At 41.6% G+C, this 26,215-nt stretch overlaps 1 protein-coding gene across 2 annotated transcripts in view; it reads left to right on the top strand.

Moving 5' to 3' along the window:
- The window catches only part of CLCN2 (chloride voltage-gated channel 2), a 202,695-nt gene that overhangs the window by 153,681 nt on the left and 22,799 nt on the right, over window positions 1-26,215 (top strand). For both annotated transcript variants that reach the window (XM_075861910.1, XM_075861911.1), the window contains exons 16-17: window positions 2,900-3,033; window positions 25,977-26,122. In XM_075861910.1, coding sequence (XP_075718025.1) covers window positions 2,900-3,033; window positions 25,977-26,122 — 280 coding nt within the window. The remainder of the gene's footprint in view (window positions 1-2,899; window positions 3,034-25,976; window positions 26,123-26,215) is intronic.

Below are 26,215 nucleotides of genomic sequence, written 5' to 3'. Positions count from 1 at the left end.
AGGAGAGTTTTGAATACATCTAGGAGTGGAAAAAAAATCCGACCCCAGCTGTTTAATCCATTGATTGTCACAGTCCATGACCCCGGCATGATCAAAGGGGACTCCCCTCTTCAATCGTGTCACCGGAAATCCCAGGGCTGTTTGTTCAATAAGCCTGCTGTTAGGGCACATTATGTGTTGCCCTAACAGCAGCCTGTGTATTGGCATGCAAAAGTATACTAATACATTAAAAGTAAAAAAAAAAAAGTTGTAAATAAAATGATCCCTAAATGGAATAAAAAAAAAATGTGACTAAATAAATAAAAAAAGGTCCAAAAAAATACAAGTCATTATTTAGCATAAAATATATTTTATTGCCCAACATTACATAAAAACAAAAAACCTACACGTATTAGGTATCTACACGACCATAATAACCTGAAGGATTAATTTTATAAAAAATTTAGTGTGAAACATGAACGGAATAAGATAAAAATTAAAACAATGGCGAAAATTTATTTTTCCTATATTCACACCGCAAAAATAAATGTTATAACTTGCGCAGTAAATTTTTTCTACTTCCAGACCAGGGGCAAGTTGTATTTTTTAATAGCACCATTTCAGGGGGACATAGAATTTATTGATTAACTTTTATTATTTTTTTTTGGCGGGGAATAGAAAAAAAACAGCAATTTCACCACACTTTTTTGCATCCTACATTTACGCCGTTTACCATGTGCTATAAATATCACAATAACTTTATTCACAGGGTTGTTATGATTGCAACAATACCAAATTTATATAGTTTTTGTATGTTTTACTACTTTTACACCGTAAAATCTCTTTTTTTTCAAAATTATTTGTTTTTGTGTCTCCATATTTGAAGAGCCATAACTTTATATTTTTCCGCCGATGCAGCTGTATGAGGGCTTTTTTTTGCAGGATGACTTTTTTATTGGTACCTTTTTGGAGTAGATGCAACTTTTTGATCACTTTTTATCTCATTTTTATAAAGGCATGATTCACAGAAAACTTTTTGCATAGTTTTTTAATAATTTTTTTTTACGGCGTTCACCGTGCGGGTTAAATAATGTAATAACTGTATAGTTGGGGTCGTTACGGACGTGGTGATTCAAAATATGTGTAACTTTTTTTCATTTTTTTAATAATAAAGCATTTTGTAAGGGGAAAAAGTGGGTTTTTCATTTTTTTTCACGTATTATTTTTATTAACTTTATTAAACTTTTTTTTTACTAGTCCCACTAGGGGGCTTCACTATGCAATCCTCCGATTGCTTTTATAATATACCGCAATACTTTTGTATTGCAGTGTATTACTGTCTGTCCGTGTAAAACGGACAGGCATCTGCTAGGCCATGCCTCTGGCAGTGGCAGACCTGGGGGCCTTTATTAGGCCCCTGGCTGCCATATAAACCGCTGACACCTTGCGATCTTACACAGGGTGCCGGTGGGGTGAGAGAGGGAGCACCCTCCCTCTCTCCAAAATCACTCAGATGCGGTTATCGCTATTGAGCGCCGCATATGAGGGGTTAAACTAGCATGATCGATACAGATATTGATCTCGGCCGTTCGAGCAGGGAGATTGAACTGTTCTGTTTATTTATTAATAATAATCTTTATTTATGTCGCGCCAACATATTCCTCAGCACTTCACAATTTAGGGAGTACATTGTACAGACAATATAAGACATTACATAGTGACAAAACTAATTTACAATTCAAACAAGAGGAGTGTGGACCCTGCTCACAAGAGTTTACAATCTGTGAGGAAACAAGGGAGAGACAAAATGTGAAAAATACTTGTTCCGTACAATGGTCCAACCATCTTTTATACATATGGGGTGGTACACATAAAGCTGCATGAGCCTCTCACCAGCCAGTATCTGTGTATGACAGACCTGAAGTGCATTAGGGTGCAAGAAGTGTGGGGGATACTCCTGAATGAGGGGGTCAAGTTCTCATGACTCATGTAAAAGGGCGGCCAGGGAAAGAAGTCAAATTAGGGAATGTTATAGGCCTGTCTAAAAAGATGTGTTTTCAGGGCACGTTAAAAACTGTGGATGTTGGGAATTAATCTGATTGTCTGTGGTAGCGCATTCCAGAGGACTGGTGCAGCGTGAGAGAAATCTTGGAGACGGGAGTGGGAGGATCGGATTATGGTGGATGTTAATCTAAGGTCGTTGGCAGAACGTAGAGCGCGAGTAGGCTGGTAGACAGACATGAGGGAGGAGATGTAAGGAGGTGCAGCACTGTGGAGAGCTTTGTGGGTGAGAGTAATAAGTTTGAATTTAATTCTGAATGGTATGGGCAACCAGTGCAGTGACTGGCCGAGGGTCGAGGCATTAGTATAGCGGTTGGTCATATAGATGAGCCTGGCTGCTGAATTAAGGATAGATTGGAGAGGGCAGAGTTTAGTGAGTGCAAGACCGATGCAGCGCCGTGAAAAGCTGTATGCATCGGAATAAAGCCCATTAGTGGTCGCTGTGAAAAGGCGTATTGGCGGTCACTAATGGGTTAAGTTCATGTTTATTGTACTTGTTGTTTTTATTGTCTCATTTTACGTTTAGCACTCTGGAATTAATGGTGATTTAAAATAAGAATAATAGTAATATAAAATATAAAATTTGGGCAATGATATCCATGCATTGCTGTTCTGGTTCACTGACCTTTTGTGTTTTAAATTCCATTCCAGCCTTCACAACACATTTGTTTCCACTCCTTTCAATAAAACATATTATTTATGTGTAGTAAAGTCACACTGCCTAATATCCAAAGTCTTTAGAAAGATGCCTAAAATCCTTACTTCTGAACAGCCAGAAAGTGTTGTAATGTAATATGGCTATTACTAGACGTTTAAGGCAATCTACCATATACATTATTCTTTTATATTTCTGTTCCAGGAGGTACAATGTGCGAGTTGAGGACATTATGCTGAGAAATATTCCCTTTGTATCATTAAACACCAAGTACCGAGAGCTTCAGGAACTGCTCACAGACTGCCGGTTGAAGAATCTGGCTTTAGTGGAATCTGCAGGTAAGATTTGGCTCTACTGAAGTCACACCAACCTGGTTTTAACACCTTGCCACCGCTGCCAATTTTGACCTTCCTGACAGACACATTTTTTACATTTGACCTGTCCCTTTATGTGGTAATAACTTTGGAATGCTTTTACTTATCCAAGCGCTTCTAAAGCTCTGTTCACAGCATGCTGCACTATTGTTACCGGTAAAATCACGGACACCCAGAACGGAACCCATTAAAGTCAATGCTGCCGACGGTGTTTGTTGTTCAACGGAACCGTTGCTTACAATATTCACTTGTTTTGCTCCTCTGACTGAGCAGAACAACAGAACACACCGACGCAGGTGTGAACATAGCCTAAAGGCCCTTTTACACCGGCCTATAAGCGGCCGGTGCAGCGAGCGCCGATCAACGAGACGTCGTTGATCGGCGCTAGTTTGCTCCGGACACACGGAGCGATGGATGGGGACAAGCGGTCGGTACTTTGATCGCTCATCCCCATACATTGTTATGTCAGCAGCACGTCTCCCTGTTTACACATGGAGATCTGCTGCCGACAACGATAATATTTCACTTTTTAAAACGATACGATCAGCAGATGATCGAGCGTTTACTCGGTCATCTGCTGATCGTTCCCTTGTTTACACAGGGCAATTATCAGCAACAAGCGTTATATGAACACTCGTCTGCCCGATAATCGTCCTGTGTAAAATTCCCTTAAGAATGTTTTCTCGTGACACCTTGTACTTTATGTTAAAGGGGTTTTCCGAGATTTGATAATTTTTTTAAATTATTCGCGGCCGCCTTAATTTTCCCAACATAAATCCACCAAATACCTTTTTTTTCCTCACAAGTCCTTTATGTTCTAAAAACTGCTCCTGTTGTACCGCAGCACTTTGTTTACATCCTTGCGGCTCTGCTCCCAGTATGCACTGGTTCTCTCCCAGCATGCTGCGCGCTGGGATCGCAGGCCGTCTCAAACCCACTTTACTGAGCATGCGTGGTTCAAAGAGATATTCTTTCAACCGCACATGCACCCAGATGATGCCTGGTCGTCTGGGAGAACACACTGAACAAGTGTCATTGATGACGTGCGGTTCAATGAGCCGGCCGGAAGAGGCATTCGTCCGGAAGAAGAGAAAAGCACTGAACAGACGGGACGTCATCGGAACGCCTAAATTCCAATGGGGCCGCGTCACGTGACCGAAGTTGCACAAGAAATCAATATCTTTAAAAAGGTAAGTATATTAGAAACTTTGTTTAAAAGGCAATTGTTATGTGTATGTAAATAGTATTTGGAAAGTGGAAAACCCCTTAACGCACCTGTACGTCATGGTTTGCACTGCATTAAGGCACCATGACGTACAGTTACGCCATGGTGCTTTTCTGTCACCATGTCAAAAGACATGGTGACAGAACAGTGACATCGATAGTCTATGTGACTCGTCGGGGGAACAATCGCGTCGTGACTGACCAATCACAGTATTGCAGCATGGTTACCGGGCTAAAAGAGCCAGGTAGCCACACTAGCCGATCGGCTGTTGGCAACAGGAGGCCTAACAATGGCCCCCTGTCTGACAAGTACGGTGGCCTGATAGGCCCGCCCAGAGGCGCGGCTTAAAAGGCTTCCGGCCGCGGATGAAAAATTGCGGCGGGCTCAGAAGCTAAGCCTGCGCCATCAGCCGAAGGATGTCAGCTGTATGTTACAGCTGACATCCTTTTGTAACGGCAGGGAATGGAGCTAGCTCCGGTCCCTGCCATTAACACCTTAGATGCCGCGATCAAAAGCGATCGCAGCATCTTAGTGGTTTCCAGGAGACCGGCATCGCTGCGATGTGGTCGCACGGATGCCGATTGTTGCTATGGGAACCGGAGGCCAACAGTGGCTTCCTGGTCTGCCACGTCCGGAAGCCTATTAGGCCCTGCCTGTTGGCGGAGCCTAACAGGCTTGCTGTCAGTGAATAGCTGACAGCTCTAATGCTATGTGGGTAGTGCAATGTATTAGAATAAAGATGTGAGGTGCAGGTCTTCAAGTCCCCTGGTGGGACAACAATGTATAAAAAAAAGTTCAGCTAAAGTGTAAAAATGAAAGTTCTAAGTTAAAAAATTAAAAACGGCCTTTTTTCCTATAATAAGTCTTTTATTATAGGAAAAAAAATGAAACCGTTAAAAAAGTACACATATTTGGTATCACCATGTTCGGAACAACCCAAACTATAGAACTATAATATTATTTTTCCCGCACGGTGAACATTGCAAAAAAATAAAAATAAAAAACAATGCTAGAATCGCTATTTTTTTGGTCACTATCCCTTCTAAAGTATATAATAAAAAGTGATTAAAAAGTTGCATGTACCCCAAAATAGTATCAATAAAAAATACAACCCGTCCCGCAAAAAACAAGTCCTTACACAGTCTTGTCAACACAAAAATAAAAAAGTTCTGGCTCTTAAGAATATGGGGACACAAAAAATAAAATAAGCAGTGTTCCAAAAGTGTATAAGATTGGGCACCATTTATCAGTGCGACACTGGCCACACATCTATGAATTATTTATTTACCCCATTATTATACCCTCTTATTATGCCCTGATGTACTCCGCACAGTTTACATATACCCTGATGTACTCCGCACAGCTTACATATGCCCCCACATCATAAACTGAAATACCAGTAAAACCCCAAACAGAAACAAAATCTGTGCACCAAAAGCCAAATGTCGCTCCCTCCCTTCTGAACCCTGCAGCGTGCCCAAACACCAGTTTACGTCCACATATATGGCTTCGCCATACCCAGGAGAACCCACTTAACAGTTTATGAGATATTTGTCTTCAGTGGCACAAACTATGCACAACATATTGTGCACTAAATTGGCATATCAGTGGAAAATTGCAATTTTCATTTTGCACCATCCGCTGGGCACTAATTTCTAATGTAGAATCACCTGTGGGGTCAAAATGCTCACTACACCCCTTAAAATTCCCTAAGGGGTGTCGTTTCCAATGTGGGGGTCACTACTTGGGGTTTTGTTTTACTTTTTGACTTCAGAGTAGAGATGAGCGAACTTATCAAAAGTTCGGTTCGGCTAGTTCGCCGAATTTCACAAAAAAGTTCGGTTCGGACCGAACTAGTTCTGACCGAACCTGTCACTTACGTGCGCCGAGCATGCTACTGTCCGGGGTGCTGATAGAGTTAATGGGCTGCACTAACTCTTTCAGCAACCTTCACAGTACATGCTCGGCGCGCGGAAAATACAATTTAAATGTAATAAAAAAATAAAAATTATACGTTCGTACTTACTTTCCTCCTGTCCGGCCTCCAGCGATGACGTTTCATCCCTTTCGCCGCTGCAGCCAATCACAGGCTGTAGTGGCTGTCACGCACGTCAGGATGACGCTTCATCCCACGTGACCGCCTCTGCAGCCAATCACAGGCTGCAGCGGCGACATGGATGAAACGTCATCGCTGGAGGCCGGACAGGAGGAAAGTAAGTATGAACGTATTATTATTTTTTTTTGGCATGTATGTATGTATGTTGGCATGTATGTATGTATGTATGTATGTATATCTGTGCATGTATGTTGGCATGTATGTATATATGTGCATGTTTGTATGTATATTTGCATGTATGTATTTTTGCATGTATGTTGTCATGTATGTATGTATGTATGTATGTATGTATGTATGTTGTCATGTGTGTATGTATATTTGTATGTATGTTTGCATGAATGTATGTTTGCATGTATGTGTTTGCATGAATGTATGTTTGCATGTATGTATGTATGCATGTTTGTATGTATATTTGCATGTGTGTATGTATATATATATATATATATATATATATGTATGTATGTTGTCATGTATGTATATATGTGCATGTATGTTGGCATGTATGTATATATGTGCATGTGTGTATGTATGTATATTTGCATGTATATATTTGCATGTATGTATGTTGTCATGTATGTATGTATATATATATGTGCATGTATGTTTGCATGTATGTATACATGTGCATGTTTGTATGTATATTTGCATGTATATATGTTTGCATGTATGTATGTATGTTTGCATGTATGTATGTTGTCATGTATGTTTGTATGTATGTTGTCATGTATGTATGTATATATGTGCATGTATGTATGTTTGCATGTTTTTATTTTTGCATGTATGTTTGCATGTATGTTTATATATATGTGCATGTATGTAATTATGTTTGCATGTATTTATGTTTGCATGTATATTTGTGCATGCTTGTATATATGTATGTATGTATCTTTGCATGTTTGTTTGTATGTATGTATGTTTTCATGTGTGTGTGTATGCATGTATGTATGATAGTTTGCATGTATATGTGTGTATGTTTGCATGTATGTATATTTGCATGTATATATGTGCATGCTTGTATGTATGTTTGTATATATGTATGTATGGCCATGTATGATACTGTCTGCTGGCGCCCTGTATCTAAGTCAACTTCGCGGCAGGCTTCTATACATGGTATAACAGTCAGTATCACACATTAAACTGAATCTAAGCCTACGACATGTTTTATTTCATTTTTTTTTTTTTTTACAGGTTTGGTGTTTGGACTACGTCGGTTTCGAGGACTACTTAGATTACGTTTTTTTTTTCTACAATAAAATGGTTAATGAGGGTTGTGTTGGGGGTGCTTTATTTCAATAAAATATTTTATCTATGTCTTTGTCTTTTCTTTTCAAATTTTATTACTACCACTTTAGTAATGGCCGCTGTCTGAGTGACAACATCCATTACTAAGGCGAGGCTTAGTGTTAGCCGGTGCAGAGGCTAACACTAACCACCATTATTACCCCAGTACCCACCACCACCAGGGGTGCCGGGAAGAGCCAGGTACGATCCAGTACCCGACCATCTGTTGTGATGGTCGGGCTCTGGGGCGGCCGCAGGCTGGTATTATGAGGCTGGGAAGGGTCAAAAACAGTGGACCTTCCCACCCTTGTAATGCTAGGCTGCTGCTGCTGTGTTGTATCTGGCTGGTTATAAAAGTGGGGGGGACCCCACGTCATTTTTTTTAAATTATTTATTTATTTAATTTTTTTTTTTTAAAAAGACATGGGGTTCCACCCAATTTATCATAACCAGCCACATACAACACAGTGTTATTAGCCTGGGAATGGACAAAACCAGTGGCCTTTCCCACCCATGTAATGCCAGAATGCTGCGGCCTTGCATATGGCTGGTTATTAAAAATGTGGGGGACCCGTCTATTGCTAAATTTGTTAAATTCAAAAAAAAAAACGACGTGGGGGTCCCCCACATTTTTATAACCAGCCCGATACAACACAGCAGCAGCAGCCTAGCATTACAAGGGTGGGAAGGTGCACTGATTTTGGCCCTTCCCAGCCTCATAATACCAGCCTACGGCCGCCCCAGTACCCGACCATCACAACAGATGGTCGGGTACTGGATCGTACCAGGCTCTTCCCGGCACCCCTGGTGGTGGTGGGTACCGGGGTAATAATGGGTGGTTAGTGCTAGCCTCTGCACCGGCTAACACTAAGTACCGCCTTAATAATGGACGCTGTCAATCAGCCAACTGCCATTATCTAGGCACTAATAAAGTTTAAAAAAAAACACAAAGACAATTCTTTTTTTTATTGAAATAAGAAATCCCCAACAAAACCCTCGTTAACCATTTTATTAAAATTTGAAAAAACGTAGATCTACGCAGTAGTCCAACGAATCGAAGATGTAGTCCAATCGGTACTTCAAAATCTGCAACAACATAAAAAAAATGTTATCAATGTGAACAATAACAATACTTCTCACCTACACACATATATACACGCACACACACACAACCATACACAAACACACACATATACACAAACACATATACACACACATATAAAAACAAACACACCCATATATACACAAACACACACACATAAACACACACCCATATACACAAACACACACATATACAAAAACACACACACACACACAAACATCTACACACAAACATATATACAAATACACCCATATATATACACAAACACACACATAAACACACACCCATATACACAAACACACACATATACAAAAACACACACACAAACATCTACACAGAAACATATACACACACCCATATATACACATACACAAACACACCCATATATACACAAACACACATAAACACAAACACACATATAAAAACAAAAACAGACAAAGACACATACCCAAACACACACACTTTCTTTTAAATGCTGCTGGGGCACCCGCTCGATCCACTATATAAGGCTGCGCTACAGTGCAGCATTTAAAAGAAACAGGATCCTGACCTGTCCATAGAGTTTAAGGCAGCACAGAGTATTTCAGGAGATGAGCGTGCAGATTCAGTGCTGCTGTGAACTCTGCTCTTACCATTACGTAGCTCTCAGTCTGTTACCTCTCCTCCACTCCTGTCCTCAAGAACACCTTCACATGATTGGCAAGTCACCACGTAATGGTAAGAGCAGAGTTCACAGCAGCACAGAGTATTTCAGGAGATGAGCGTGCGGATCTTGTGCGGGGTGGTGACTTGCCAATCATGTGAAGGTGTTATTGAGGACAGGAGTGGAGGAGAGGTAACAGACTGAGCTACGTAATGGTAAGAGCAAAGTTCACAACAGAACAGAATCTGCACGCTCCTCTCCTGAAATATTTTGTGCTGCTGTGAACTCTGCTCTTACCATTACGTAGCTCTCAGTCTGTTACCTCTCCTCCACTCCTGTCCTCAAGAACACCTTCACATGATTGGCAAGTCACCACTGCGCACAAGATCCGCACGCTCATCTCCTGAAATACTCTGTGCTGCTGTGAACTCTGCTCTTACCGTTACGTGGTGACTTGCCAATCATGAAGGTGTTATTGAGGACAGTAGTGGAGGAGAGGTAACAGACTGAGAGCTACGTAATGGTAAGAGCAGAGTTCACAGCAGCACTGAATCTGCACGCTCATCTCCTGAAATACTCTGTGCTGCCTTAAACTCTATGGACAGGTCAGGATCCTGTTTCTTTTAAATGCTGCACTGTAGCGCAGCCTTATATAGTGGATCGAGCGGGTTCCCTAGCAGCATTTAAAAGAAACAGGATCCTGACCTGTCCACAGAGTTTAAGGCAGCACAGAGTATTTCAGGAGAGGAGCACGGCCGGCCACAGGCAGCCGGTCGTTTTTCCAAGCCGTGCTCCCATTATGCACACGACCGTAAAAACACCCGTTATTGCGGGTCGTAATTACGACCCGCAATAACGGGCTCATAGACTTCTGTTACCCACGGGTACCTTCCCGTTTTCTCACGGGAAGGTGCCCGTGCCGTTAAAAAAATAGAACATGTTCTATTTTTCTATTTTACGGGCCGTGCTGCTATAAAATTTAGGGTATGTTCACACGACAGCGTCCGTAACGGCTGAAATTACGGGGATGTTTCCGCCTGAAAACATCCCCGTAATTTCAGCCGTAACGGCATGTGCAGGCGCTTGAACGCCGCGTCCATTACGGACGTAATTGGCGCTGCTATTCATTGGAGTCAATGAATAACGGCTCCAATTACGGCCAAAGAAGTGACAGGTCACTTCTTTGACGCGGGCGTCTATTTACGCGCCGTCATTTGACAGCGGCGCGTAAATATACGCCTCGTGTGAACAGACAAACGTCTGCCCATTGCTTTCAATGGGCAGATGTTTGTCAGCACTATCGAGGCGCTATTTTCGGGCGTAATTCGGGGCAAAAAATCCAGAATTACATCCGTAATTAGTGCGTGTGAACACAGGGTATGTTCACACGCACTAATTACGGACGTAATTCGGGCGTTTTTGCCCCGAATTACGTCCAAAAATAGCGCCTCGATAGCGCTGACAAACATCTGCCCATTGAAAGCAATGAGCAGACGTTTGTCTGTTCACACGAGGCGTAATTTACGCGCCGCTGTCAAATGACGGCGCGTAAATAGACGCCCGCGTCAAAGAAGTGACCTGTCACTTCTTTGGCCGTAATTGGAGCCGTTATTCATTGACTCCAATGAATAGCAGCGCCAATTACGTCCGTAATGGACGCGGCGTTCAAGCGCCTGCATATGCCGTAACGGCTGAAATTACGGGGATGTTTTCAGGCGGAAACATCCCCGTAATTTCAGCCGTAACGGACGCTGTCGTGTGAACATACCCTTATAATGACAGCACGGCTCGTAAAAGCAGCCGGCTGCCCGTGGCCGGCCGTGCTCGTAATTACGAGTCGTAATTACGAGCACGACCCGTAAAATAAAAAAATAGAACATGTTCTATCTTTTTAACGGCACGGGCACCTTCCCGTGAGAAAACGGGAAGGTACCCGTGGCTAACAGAAGTCAATGGGCCCGCTATTTCGGGTCGTAATTACGACCCTTAATAACGGGTGTTTTTACAGTCGTGTGCATGAGGCCCCGTAATGACGGGTGGCTACATGTGTGCACCCGTCATTACGGCAGCGTTGCTAGGCGACGTCAGTAAATAGTCACTCTTCAGAGTGCTGAAAGAGTTAACTGATCGGCAGTAACTGTTTCAGCACCTTGGACAGTGACTACCGATCACAATATAGAGTACCTGTAAAAAAAAAAATACGTTCATACTTACCGGGAACTCCCTGCTTCCTCCAGTCCGGTCTCCTGGCCGTTGCCTTGGTGACGCGTCCCTCGCGACATCCGGCCCGACATTCCTTGATGACGATGCAGCCCATGTGAGCGCTGCAGCCAATCACGGGCTGCAGAGGCCTCTGCAACCAATCACGGGCTGCAGAGGCCTCTGCAGCCAATCACGGGCTGCAGAGGCCTCTGCAGCCAATCACAGGCTGCCGCGTCAGAAAAGAAGGTCGGACTGGAGGAAGAAGAGGGACTCGTCCGCCATACAACGACCAGGTACGTATGAAATGCTTTTTATTTAATTTTTAATCAGCAGCCTCTTTTCTCTATCAGTGATTGATAGAGACAAGTGGCTGCCGATTTGTATAATATTTTTGACCGGGTTCGGTCAAAACGGGTTCGGCCGAACCCGGTGAAGTTCGGATTCGCTGCGAACCGAACTTTTCCGGAAGTTCGGACCGAAACCGGGTTCGGTTGTCCCGGTTCGCTCATCTCTACTTCAGAGCCCTGCAATTGTGGGCCAATGGCCTCAATAGGCCTCAAATGCGCATGGTGCTCTTCACTTCTGAGCCATGTTTTGTCCAGGCAAATGATAAATGCCTTGGGGTGCAGTTAGGGTTACTTATTGGGGCTTCCACTGTACTCTGGTACCTCATGGGTTTTGCATATGCGACATGGTGGCCAAAAACCAACATAGCAAAATCTGCATGCCAAATAGCGCTCTGGCCATTCTGAGCCCTGCCGTGTGTCCAAACAGTAGTTTATGACCACATGTGGGGTATTGCCGTAATCGGGAGAAATTGTTTTACAAATGTTGGGGTGCTTTTTCTCCAGTATCCCTTGTGAAAATGAATACATTCTACAATTTAGTGGAACAAAATGTAGATTATAATTTTCACGGACTAATTCCAATAAATTCTGCAAAAGACCTGTGGGGTCTAAATGCTCACTATACCCCTAGATAGATTTATTGAGGGGTGTAGTTTCCCAAATGGGGTTACTTTTGGGCGGTTTCCGCTGTTTTGGCCTCTCATGGGCTTTGCAAATGAAACATGGCACCTGAAAAACAATCAAGCAAAATTTGAGCTCCAAAAGCCAAATGGCGCTCCTTCCATTTTGAGCCCTGCCGTGGGTTCAAAAAGCAGTTTATTACCACATATGGGGTATTGCCGTACTCAGAAGAATTTTCTTTACAAATGTTGGTGTTCTTTTTCTCCTTTATCTATTGTGAAAATGGAAAAATCTGAGCTAAAATGACATTTTATTAGAAAAAAACTTAGATTTTTATTTTCAGAGCCTAATTATACTAAATTCAGCATAATACCTGTGGGGTCAAAATGCCCACTATACCCCTAGATAAATTCTTTGAGGGGTGTAGTTTGCCAAATGGTGTCTTTTTTGGTGTGTTTTCTTTGTTTTGGCCCCACAAGACCTCTTCAAACCTGACATGGTCTCTAAAATATATTCTAATAAAAAAAAGGCCCCAATATCCACTAGGTGTTCCTTTGCTTCAGAGGCCTGTGTTTCCGTGCAATAGCACGCTAGGGCCACATGTGGGATATTTCTAAAAACGGCAGAATCTGGGCAATAAATATTGAGTTGCCCAGACCAAAGAGCGAAAAGGGATGCAATGACGCATAAGTATTGTATCAAATATAAAATAAATTTTTATTGAAAATACTAAAATAGAGCATATAAAAAGGTCTACAGACACACTAACAGAAAGACAATCATCACATGAACTCCTGCTAAGGAGTGATACACAGTATATGTGTATGGGTCAGAGAGTAAGGTATGGCATACACAAACAGACCAAATGCGGACAATATCCAATGCAAAATAGTGTATAAATACATGTACAACAATGGTCTGTGTGAGAAGAAAAATAATGGAGAATATATCACCATACTGACCCATTAGCTGCTGAAGCGATGTAATGGACGTCCACCCCGAAGCTCGTTTTGGCGCACTTGCCTTTGTCTGGGGGTGGCGTTATACAAATACAAACTGCTTTTTAAAGGTAAGTTTAGCCAATAGGATTGTGAAGAGCCAGGTGTGTGTCTAGATTATTCGTAACAGCATGCTTACCGGTGAAGTTATCGTACCTCGAGCGCAGCGTCATGTCCGCCCACCAACCGGAAGTTGTGAGAGGACCACAACATGTGCACGGGGCACACGAGCGCGTGTTAATGCGGAAACTTGCACCGTTGCCATGGTGCGGCGCAAGCGACAACCCAGAGGTGGGGAGGACATTCCACACTGCGTGTGCGTCACCGGAGATGCAAAGTGCAGAGACATCACAAAATACACCATAAGCGGCATAGACAAATGATAACTACCTGAAGAGAATATATCCGGTACGGATGTATATCTGTTTCGATCGGATGTATTCACAATTTTTGTGAATTTTGTCTGCACTTCACGCACTTTATTATATAGATTGAAAATGTACTCATGCCGATACATTTTTATATATATATATATATATATATATATATATATATATACCAAAGACAAAGAACAAGTAACAGCACCAGGACTTCAGCGTTGGAGTCCTGGTGCTGTTACTTGTTGTTTGTCTTTGGTATTCTAATCTAAGGAGTTGATTCATCCTTCTACTGGTAACGTGCACATGGCCTGATGTTCAGTCTGCATGGAGTTCTGTGTTTTCCTCTACTCTATATATATATATATATATATATATATATATATATATATATATATATATATATATGTGTGTTTTGTCTCACCTTTCCATCGCCGTTCATCCCCCCACCCTTTCCATCCCTCCCTTTTCACTTTTTCTTTTCTTTCATGTTCTGATTCCTATTATCATTATGGGATGTAGGTTTTGTTGGTACCTTTAATATGTTAGCCATTGTCTTTTTCTTGAATATAAATGTTCTCTAGGTAGTCATCATCAAATTTTTCAGCTGTTGGTTTTCTCTGCTTATAAGACAAATAGTAATACCACACAAAATAGTTACTAATTGACATCAACCATCCCCTTATGTTTTTTGGTCATTAGAAGCTTAGAAGTTTAGCAGCAATTTTCACATTTTCAAGAAAAGTTTCAAAACCTAATTTTTTAGGGACCAAGTTGCTTTAAGCGGCCTATATCAAAGAAATCCCCAATAAATCACATTATTAAAAAAAAAACTGCACCCCGCTAAGACAGCATTTAGAACGTTTCTCAGGAATTACAAAGTGGAGGTGAAATTTAAAAGTTAAATATTTTTTTGGCAGAAATTCAGTTTTAAAGAGGCTCTGTCACCACATTATAAGTGCCCTATTTTGTACATGATGTGATCGGCGCTGTAATGTAGATAACAACAGTGTTTTTTATTTAGAAAAACTATAATTTTTGAGCAAGTTATGAGCAATTTTAGCTTTATGCTAATGAGTTTCTTAATGAACAACTGGGCGTGTTTTTACTTTTTGGCCAAGTGGGCGTTGTACAGAGGAGTGTATGACGCTGACCAATCAGCGTTATACACTTCTCCCCATTCATTTACACTGCACTAGCGATATAGTTATATCGCTATGTGCAGCCACATAAACACACTATAACATTACTGCAGTGTCCTGACAATGAATATACATTACCTCCAGCCAGGACGTGATGTTTATTCAGAATTCTGACACTTCGCTAACACAATCCCGACACTACAGCACAACAGGCGTAATCTAGTTTGAAATGACAGTTTACAGCGTAATCTCGCGAGATTACGCTTGCTGTGCTGTAGTGTCGGGAGTGTGTTAGCGAAGTGTCAGAATTCTGAATAGACATCACGTCCTGGCTGGAGGTAATGTATATTCATTGTCAAGACACTGAAGTAATGTTATAGTGTGTTTATGTGGCTGCACATAGCGATATAGCTATATCGCTGTGTGCTGTTTAAATGAATGGAGAGAAGTGTATGACGCTAATTGGTGAGTGTCATATACTCCTTTGTACAACGCCCACTTGGCCAAAAAGTAAAACACACCCAGTTGTTCATTAAGAAACTCATTAGCATAAAGCTAATATAGGTCATAACTCCGTCAAAAATGATTGTTTTCTAAATAAAAAAAATACTGCTGTTATCTACATTACAGCGCCGATCACATCATGTACAAGATAGGGCACTTATAATGTGGTGACAGAGGCTCTTTAATCAATTTTTATGTATAATTCAGAAGGTGTTAACAGAGAAATTTGACTCAAGATTTATTACCCTGATTCTGAAGTTTTTAGAAATATCCCATATGTGGCCCTAATGTGCTACTTGACTCAAACACAGCTTCATAAATGAAAGAGCACATTGTGGATTTTGCGGCCTCCTTTTTATTAGAATATTTTAAGGCACCATTTCAGGTTTGAAGAGTTCTTGAGGTGCCAAAACATATTAACCCCTTAAAGCCCAGGCCAATTTGAGTTTTTCCATTTTCGTTTTTTCCTCCCCACCTTCCAAAAGCCATAACTTTTTTATTTCTTCGTCGACATGAGAGCTAATTTTTTGCGGGACAATTTGTAGATTTTCATGGCACCATTTACTGTAACGCATAATGTACTGGGAAGCTGAAAAAAACTTATTTGTGGGGTGAATGGGCAAAAAACAGCGATTACGCCATTTTACGACATCCATTAGGCGGTAAAAACAACATATTTACCTTATTCTACAGGTTGATACGACAACGGTGATACCAAATTTATATGTTTATTTGTTTTGTTTTATGTTTTACCACTTTTAAAAAAATTCAACTATTTGCTAAAAAAAAAAAGTTTTGTGTCGCCATATTCTGAGAGCCATAACTTTTTTATTTTTCTATCAATTTAGCGATGTGAGGGCTCAAATTTTGCAGGGCGAGCTGTAGTTTTCACCGATACCATTTTGGGGTACATGCTACTTTTTGATCACTTTTTATTCTTTTTTGGAGAGCTAAGGTGACCAAAAAAACAGCAATTTGCATGTTTTATATATTTATTATTTTTTTTATTTTTTTTACAGCGTTCACCGAGCGGGTTAGACTTTTACAGACGCGGCGATACTAGTTATGTTCAATTTTATTTTGTTTAACATTGATTTAGGGAAAAAATGGGAAAAGGTTTTTTTATTTTTATTTATTTTTTGGAACATTATAAAAAATATTATTTAATGGTTTCTTACCTTTTTTATTACTTGAACCAGCGATTGTTGGATCGCTTGCATGATATGCTGCAATACTAATGTGTTGCAGTATATCGTGATCTTGACGGTCTCCTTTGAGGAGTACAATGATGGCAGACTTGGGGGATACATTAGGCCCCCAGGCTGCGATAACGACAGTCGTCACCGGCCGATCTTGTCGGGAGGAGGCGCAATGGCGTTTTTGAGGGGACGCCCCCTGATTCTAACTATTTAAATGCTGATTGACAGAGGCATTTAAGGTGTTAAACGGTTGCAGTGAGGTGTCGGCTATATAACACAGCCGTGACCCGCTGGGTATGGAGCGTGCTTAGCCCGTGAGCCTGCTCTATACTTCCCCTTAACGACTGTCATGTACATGTAAGTGACACGTCGTTAAGGGGTGAAAACCTCCCAAAAGACCCCCATATTTCAAACTACACCCCTTATGGAGTTTATTTAGTGTTGAAGTAAGCATTTAGACCCCACAGGTGTTTTATAGAGTTTATTAAAATTTGACCGTTAAAATGAAAAATTTAATTCTATCCAATAAAATGTATTTTTAGCTCACACTTTTTCCCCTAAACGAAGAATAATAAAGAACAAGCACCCCAACATTTAAAGCAATTTCTCCCGAGTACGGTAACATGTGGTCATAAACTGCTGTTTGGGCACACGCAGGGCTCTGAAGGGAAAGAGTGTAATTTGGAGCTGATATTTTGCCATAATGGTTTTCAAGTGCCTTGTCAGATTTGCAAATCCCCTGAGGGACCAAAACCGTGGAAAACCCCCAAAAGTGACCCCATATTGGAAACTGCACCCCTCAAGGAATTTATATAGGGGTAAAGGAAGCATTTGACCCCACAGGTGTTTTGAAGAAATGAGTGCGCAGTAGATGGTGCAAAGTTAAAATTCCAATGTTTCCACAGAATAACCATTTCAGTGCCCAATATTTTGTTCTCAAATTGTGCCACTGTAAAAAATTAATTTATTATGCTGTGTTTTAGACACTCCCTTCTCCCAGTGCCAATATGGAGTAAGTAGGAGTCTGAGCCCGTCCCCTTGATTGTGCTGGCGTCTAATCTTAGATGTAAATTCAGTTATCTTTATGGAGTGGCCCGGGCAGAGGCTATTGACATTACTCACTAGTGTCTGTCTATATACTCTACACTCTACATCCCAGAGCAGCATCAAAGGAGCTGCAAAGCACAGGGAAAGTGATTTTATTTTTAAATGATGGGCCCAGAATTACTGTCCAGTCGGAGACTGGACAAGCCCTTTAAATTTTATGTGAGATCGTGTATATTCCTCTATTTAAATGGCACCTGTTACATGACAGATTCATGTTAAAATTCCCTGCACTTATTCAGAAATACGTGTACAGATCAATTCATCTCACATACTTTAAATAAGTCTGAGCCATATAAAGATCTATTTTGTATTCAGTCCAGAATTTAGGATCTGTTCAGATTATATAAAATTAAACAATAGGTACACAATCATTTCAAATTGTTCCACCACTATCATCATTTATGCAATTTCGTTACATAATTTTTAAGTTGGTCCCAAACCAGATCTTCATCTTAAAGAGACTCTGTCACCACTTTATAAGTGCCCTATCTCCTATATAATGTGATCAGCGCTGTAATGTAGATTACAGCAGTGTTTTTTTATTTAGAAAAATGGATCTATTTTCACCAAGTTATGAGTGATTTTAGCTTTATGCTAATGACTTTCTTAATAGACAACTGGGCGTGTTTTTACTTTAGACCAACTGGGCGTTGTACAGAGGAGTGTATGACGCTGACCAATCAGTGACCAATCAGCGTCATACACTTCTCTCCATTCATTTTCTCTTCACATAGTGATCCTGCATTGTTCACTATGTGCAGCCTCATACACACACATTAACGTTACATGAGGTGTTTTTAAAAAAAAAAAAAAAATCGAAACAAGACAACAGGTATGGAAGAGAATGGGACTCTTGGTCTGACACATCATATATCTCTTTAAATAGAGGCTGTCATCCAGTGATATCATTGAATCATTGGCGAACTAAGGCACTATTCACACGGCAGCGTCTGAGTGTCGGCCGATAAAAACTGGCATTTTGGTCCGTTTTTCTCGGCCGTTTTGCATCCGTTCCGGGCCGTGTTTCCGTTATTTGACCCGTTTTGCATCCGGATGAATTTCATTTGTAAATTTTTTACCACACATTTCCCTCTGTAGATAATGCCACACACTGCCCTCCGTAGATGCTGCCACAGCCCCCCTGTAGGTAGTGCCATACAGCCCCCCTGTAGGCAGTGCCACACAGCCCTTCTTGTAGGTAGTGCCACACAGCCCCTCTGTAAGTAGTGCCACACAGCCCCTCTGTAAGTAGTGCCACACAGCTCCCTGTAGGTAATGCCGCACAGCCCCCTGTAGGTAATGCCATAGGCCCCCTGTAGGTAGTGCCAGACATCCCCCTGTAGGTAATGCCGCACAGCCCCTTGTAGGTAATGCCACACAGCCCCCGTAGGTAATGTCACACAGCCCCCCGTAGGTAATGTCACACAGCCCCCCGTAGGTAATGCCACACAGCCCCCTGTAGGTAGTTCTACACAGCACCCTCCCCCCCATTGATGGCACCGCCCCTACCTTTCTGTAGATAGCGCCACCGTTCCAGGAGAAGTCCCTGACTTCAATGTCGATATATGGACAGTGAAGTCAGGGACTTCTGGTTCGGAAACACCAGCCACAGCGCCGGGGATTCCGCTTCAGAAGTCCCTGACGTCACTGTGTCCATATATGGACAGTAAAGTCAGGGACTTCTCCTGGAGCGGAAACACCGGCCGCAGCGCCAGGGATTCCGCTTCAGAAGTCCCTGATGTCACTGTGTCCATATATGGACAGTGAAGTCAGGGACTTCTTCTGGAGTGGAAACACCAGCCGCAGCGCCGTGGATTCCACTTCAGAAGTCCCTAATGTCACTGTGTCCATATATGGACAGTAAAGTCAGGGACTTCTCCTGGAGCGGAAACACCGGCCGCAGCGCCGGGGATTCCACTTCAGAAGTCCCTGATGTCACTGTGTCCATATATGGACAGTGAAGTCAGGGACTTCTCCTGGAGTGGAATCCCCAATCCCCGGCCACCACGTTGCCGAAGCTGTGGCTGGGGATTCCGCTCCTACAGGGAGCAAAAAAATACCATCCTCCTCACATGCACTTCGCACTGTGGGGAGGAGGAGAGAGCGAGCGATGGAAGACACGGCTGTCACTGAGAACACATTACAGTGATGGCCGTGTATTACCCGGCCCCATAGACCTCTATGGGAGCCGGGCGGCCTGGAGAATCGCCGAAAATAGGGCATGTCCCACTTTTTGACGGCCGGGTTTTCCGAGCCGTCAAAAAATCGGTCGTGTGAATAGCTCCATTTGGGGTCTATTGTTCTTACTGCGGCCGTGCGCCGGCCGTTTTTTGGCCGGGAAACCATGTCTCGTGAATAGGGCCGAAGTCTGATCCACTATCTACTCCGTGTAGTATAACAGCACTATGTTTTCATCTATTTACATCAAAGTAGGTAAATAAGGTACATTACCCATGGTCACAAATCCTGAGATCAAACAACGTTGCACCTCAACACGTGTTTCCGCTTCCTCAGGGGAGAAAGACTTTATTTGGTTTTAGAAAAAAAAAAGCAAACAATAGCTGCGCTTTAAGGCCTGATTCACACGAACGTGTCCGTTTTGTGCGCGCAAAAAACGCAGCGTTTTTCCTGCGTTGCAGTTCCGTGAGACATCAGTGTATGCGGTTTTACGCGCGTATGTCATCAGTATGTCACGAGTTTCACATCAGCAAAATAAACTGAAGGAGGTGGTTTGCATTTTCAACATCATTCCTTTACCAACTGTTGCGTGAATCACGCACAGCACACGGATGTGCGTCCGTGTGCTGTCCGTGATTTTCACGCACCCATTGACTTCAATGGGTGCGTGATGCGCAAAAAACGCACAAGTATAGGACATGCAGTAAGTTTCACGCAGCGGACACATGCTGCGAGAAAAACACGGAATGTCCGAATGGCCCAATTGACTTGCATAGGTCCGTGTGACATGCGTTATTTTCACGAGCGTAACATGGACGTGAATTACGCTCGTGTAAATTAGGCCTAAAGCGTATCTCCACCTCTTACTGCAGACATGTAGCGTGGGTTTCTTTTACAAATTATTATAAAAGGGAGTCATGGTCCTCTAATAAAATATATTGAAAGGATGCTTCTGGAGTGCCAGCACATATTAAAATGTATTTATATCTGGAAGTATGCTTTAACTATACTTAGAAAATCGAATTAGTTCTGTACTACATACTGCAGACTTGTTTTACTATTATAAGTTGTATTTGCATATTGCCAATTCATTTGCACCCCAGTTTCGCTGTGTTGTTTAAAGTGTTCCATTGTCTCATTTGTTAAATTGTGTAATCCAGTGGACTGATGCCTATGAGATGCCCACACCCAAACCCATTATGACAGGCAAAACTAAAATCATTTGCACAAAAAATTATATGAGGCTTAGGCCTTATTCACACGGACGTGTCCGTTTTGCGCGCGCAAAAAAACGCTGCGTTTTGCACGCGCAAAAGGTCCGTGTGTCAGCAGCATATGGTGCGTGGCTGCGTGATTTTCGTGCAGCCGGCATCATTAAGGCACGAGGTGCTTTTCTGTTTTCATTCATTTATTTTACTACTGTTGCGCGAATCACGCGCGGCACCCGGAAATGCTTCCGTGTGCCGAGCGCGATTTGCACGCACCCATTGACTTCAATGGGTGCGTGCTGCACGAAACACGGGCAAATATAGGACATGTCATGAGTTTCAAACAGCGCACATACGCTGCGTGAAATTCACTGACGGTCTGAACGGCCCCATTCACTAGCATAGGTCCGTGCGACGCGCGTGAAAATCACGCGCGTAGTGCGGACGTATAACAAGTTCGTGTGAATAAGGCCTTAAAGGGGTTGTCCAGAATTTGAAAAACAGTGCCACACCTATTCATAGGTTATGTGTAGTATTGCAGCTCAGCCCGATTCACTTCAATGGAGCTGAGCTACCAGACGCAACACATAGGCAGGCGTGGCGCTGTTTTTGGAAAAAGCTACCATGTTTTTCTAATCCTGGGCAACCCCTTTAGTTACAAATTACTAGGTTAAGGTTCCATTCACTCCTTTAGAAACAACATGCCTGCATTAATGGTATATTATTATGTCGGTCAGGGAAGTGCCAATCTTCAGTATCACCCTCATTTCTCTTTTACCTAGTTTTGTAACCATAGCAACTGAGGATGCCTAGTTTCCACAGCAACAAAAAATGAGTGAAGTAAAATAAGAATTATATTCCCTTTACCATTGGTTCGATTGGCAGCGCAGCATCGTGTTTATGTTGTGATTTTTAGCACATGGGTATCACTCCTGTAGGAGGACTTCACTGTTAACCATTGTTGCTCTGCTCCTTTACATAGATGTCCTAAGTTCAGTGTGAAAATTAACAATATCTAAAAAAGCACTTCTACACAAACGTATCCGTTGGAGAACATTGACAGGGTTAGCACTGCCATATCTTACAGGTGTTAATACCTGCAGTATTTAAAGACACAGTTCACACTTTACAGGTTCACTGCAGCTTTTTGATGTTTTTTTTTTAACCAAATGCAAAAAGGTAGAATTGAAAACCTTTATTTTTTCCCCTCTTTTTTTTCCATTGACAGTTTTTCCTAATAAAACGGATTGCAAAAACTGCACCAAAATGCAGAATGTGAACTGGGCTAAAGGAGATTCCTTTAGTGTTAATAGTCAGAACACATGAGCGTTCGGGTTACTGGAAGCGGATTCCAAGAATTCTTGCTAAGGAGGGAACAGATCCCCCTACTGCCACAGTCCCCCAAAATAAGCCCCTTGCAACCAAATTTTAACTGTTTACATTGTAAATTTAGAGCATTGAAGGTGCTTTTTTTTTTCCATTAACCCATACCTCACCAACATGGATTTCCCCTTTAAATAACATAAACATGGATCTTATAGTTGTACAGCAGTTTCGACTATTGTCGTCAAACTGATATTCTGATATGTCACCGATGTATAGAGCACTCAAACTTGTTGGTCAAGCTCCAATGAGACAATGTTAACTTACGATGTCATATATTCAGTAAAAGAGATCTCTAAACGGTGCCAAATGAGTTTAAGCACTCTATAGAGGCCTTTGATTTTGTAAATCCCTGATGCTCCAGGATCCCAAACTTGACCTATGTAGCCTTTTCTCATGCATCTATAATATAAAAGAAGGTCATTTTGACGGGATTTTCACTTTAAGGCCTTATTCACACGAACGTGTCCGTTTCGCGCACGTAAAAAAACGCAGCGTTTTTCTTGCATTGCGTTTCTGCATTTTTTACGCGCGTATGTCATCCGTATGTCACGCGTTTTTTACGTCCACAAAATAAAACGAAGGAGGTTTTTTTTTCCCTCATCATTTCTTTAGAAACTGTTGCGTGAAAAACACATGGTACATGGATGTGCGACCGTGTGCCGTCCGTGATTTTCACACACCCATTGACTTCAATGGGTACGTGATGTGAAAAAAACTCACAAGTATAGGATACGCAGTGAGTTTCATGCAGCGGACCCACGCTGAATGTCTGAATGGCCCTATTGAATTGCATAGGTCCGTGTGACGTAACGCGGACGTGAAATACGCTCGTGTGAATAAGGCCTTATATTGTCCACACTTGGAAGCAGTGGACTATGTATTTTAATTCAAGGGTGCAGTCACACGCTGCGGATTTTATTGCAGAAATTTCTGGGACTGAAAATCCGTTCCATTCATCTGAATAGGGTTGTATCTGCAGCAAGCACATAGATTTTTGCAAGTTCTATTCAGATCAATGGAACTGTGTTTCAGTCGCAGAAATTTTTGCAAAAAAAGATTAGAGCGGTTCTATCTGGACAAACACATTGTGTTTCCCTTTTCTAGGTTTATCTGCAGTACCTAAATTTATTCGGAGTACATCCTAATTGTCATAAATCTTAAAGAATACTCCAACCCATAACCAAATCATAGATCCCTTACCTTGTGACCTAGAAAGAGACAAACAGAAAATGTTTTAGTGGAATTATATTTGAATTATACATACCATGTTACAGGTTAGGAAATTGACACAAGATCTTATAACTGTTCTGTGACACTAAGTAACATGGATGGGGCTATAACAATCTCACATTCATTTCATGGTAGAATTACACTTGAGAATGTAGGCTGCACAGGTTAACCAAGGATAGCCTAACAGAGATGTATAATAGAGGAAATAATAATATGATATATATATATATACATACAGGGTGGGCCATTTATATGGATACACCTAAATAAAATGGGAATGGTTGGTGATATTAACTTCCTGTTTGTGGCACATTAGTATATGGGAGGGGGGAAACTTTTCAAGCTGGGTGTTGACCATGGCGGCCATTTTGAAGTCGGCCATTTTGTATCCAACTTTAGTTTTTTAAATGGGAAGAGAGTCATGTGACACATCAAACTTATCGAGAATTTCACAAGAAAAACAATGGTGTGCTTTGTTTTAACGTTACTTTATTCTTTCATGAGTTATTTACACGTTTCTGACCACTTATAAAATGTGTTCAAAGTGCTGCCCATTGTGTTGGATTGTCAATGCAACCCTCTTCTCCCACTCTTCACACACTGATAGCAACACCGCAGAAGAAATGCTAGCACAGGCTTCCAGTATCCGTAGTTTCAGTTGCTGCACATCTCGTATCTTCACAGCATAGACAATTGCCTTCAGATGACCCCAAAGATAAAATTCTAAGGGGGTCAGATCGGGAGACCTAGGGGGCCATTCAACTGGCCCACGACGACCAATCCACTTTCCAGGAAACTGTTCATCTAGGAATGCTTGGACCTGACACCCATAATGTCATAAATAACTAATGAAAGAATAAAGTAACATTAAAACCAAGCACACCATTGTTTTTCTTGTGAAATTCTCGATAAGTTTGATGTGTCACATGACCCTCTTCCTATTGAAAAAACTAAAGTTGGATACAAAATGGCCGACTTCAAAATGGCCGCCATGGTCAACACCCAGCTTGAAAAGTTTCCCCCCTCCCATATACTAATGTGCCACAAACAGGAAGTTAATGTCACCAACTATTCCCATTTTATTTAGGTGTATCCATATAAATGGCCCACCCTGTATATATATATATATATATATATATATATATATATATATATATATATATAAACTTTTTTAATACCCGCAATTATAAAAAAATTAAAGTGTGCCCATATTCACTATCTCATCTCATGGAGCAATATTGTGGGCTGGAAATATGAAGATGCCGCCAGTTACTTCACTAAAGCTTTCACACCTTTTAGGCATACCAGGTTTTTTCTTGTCTTTATGCAAACAACATTTACAACTGTCTGGTAGTTAAAAAAAAAAAAGTAGCATACACCTTTTGCTGTATAAAATAGAACAGCAGCATATATTTTTATACAGCTGAAAAAAATGAACCTGTCAAGTCTATGCCGAAAGGACACATTGGGTTATGTCACAGTATACCTTTGGATACTTCTGATGTTGCTATTGACGTGGTGTGAAAGACCAAGTGAAACAGCCAAGAAGCTACTACTGTGTACTAGCTGTTTCATCTGGCCTGTTTTCCTTAGCTGTTTCACTGGGCCTTTCACACCATGTCAATGGCAACGTCGGAAGTATAATCCAAAGGTATACTGTGACGTACCCCAAAGTGTCCTTTATTTACAGCAAGCACAATTACATGAGAATATGCCTTTTCAGTAACTGTAAACTTTTTGGATTCTTTGGGAACCAGGAGCATGTTCATTTGTATATTAGTTTATAAATCTGCATATACAGATATACAATAACTTACTTATGACAATGTCATTTAAATTCGTACTTTGTAGTTCTTAATTATTTTACACGGTTACAGAATATTTCTCAGCCCTACTGTAATCATCTAGTGAACTAAAATTATTGCCTTCCTCTGGCCAGTTTATGTTTTTATCCTACATCATTAATATTAAAGATGTGAAAGTGTGTGCAGTGAAAGAGGGAATAATGAAATATTGATGCAGTGATTGTCTCTTTCCGTAGAGTCCATGGTGTTGCTCGGCTCCATTGACTGCGCTCAGCTGGTGTCTTTGCTGAGGTTTCAGCTCAGCAGAAAGCGTCGCCTGCAGCAGTTGAGAGAGAAAGAGAATGGGGGAAAGAAAGAAGTAGAGAGCAGCGTGCGATTTCAGGTGAAAAGATGCATTTTCTAACAATGATGTCAATGCTTTTTACTCTTCACTTTTCACTAATGTAATACTAGAGTGAAAAGCATTGTATATGAG

The sequence above is a fragment of the Rhinoderma darwinii genome, chromosome 4, assembly GCF_050947455.1.
Source record: "Rhinoderma darwinii isolate aRhiDar2 chromosome 4, aRhiDar2.hap1, whole genome shotgun sequence".
Classification (NCBI taxonomy): Eukaryota; Metazoa; Chordata; class Amphibia; order Anura; family Rhinodermatidae; genus Rhinoderma; species Rhinoderma darwinii.
Note: the sequence above shows the minus strand (reverse complement) of the source record. Positions and strands in the feature narration are given on the sequence as shown.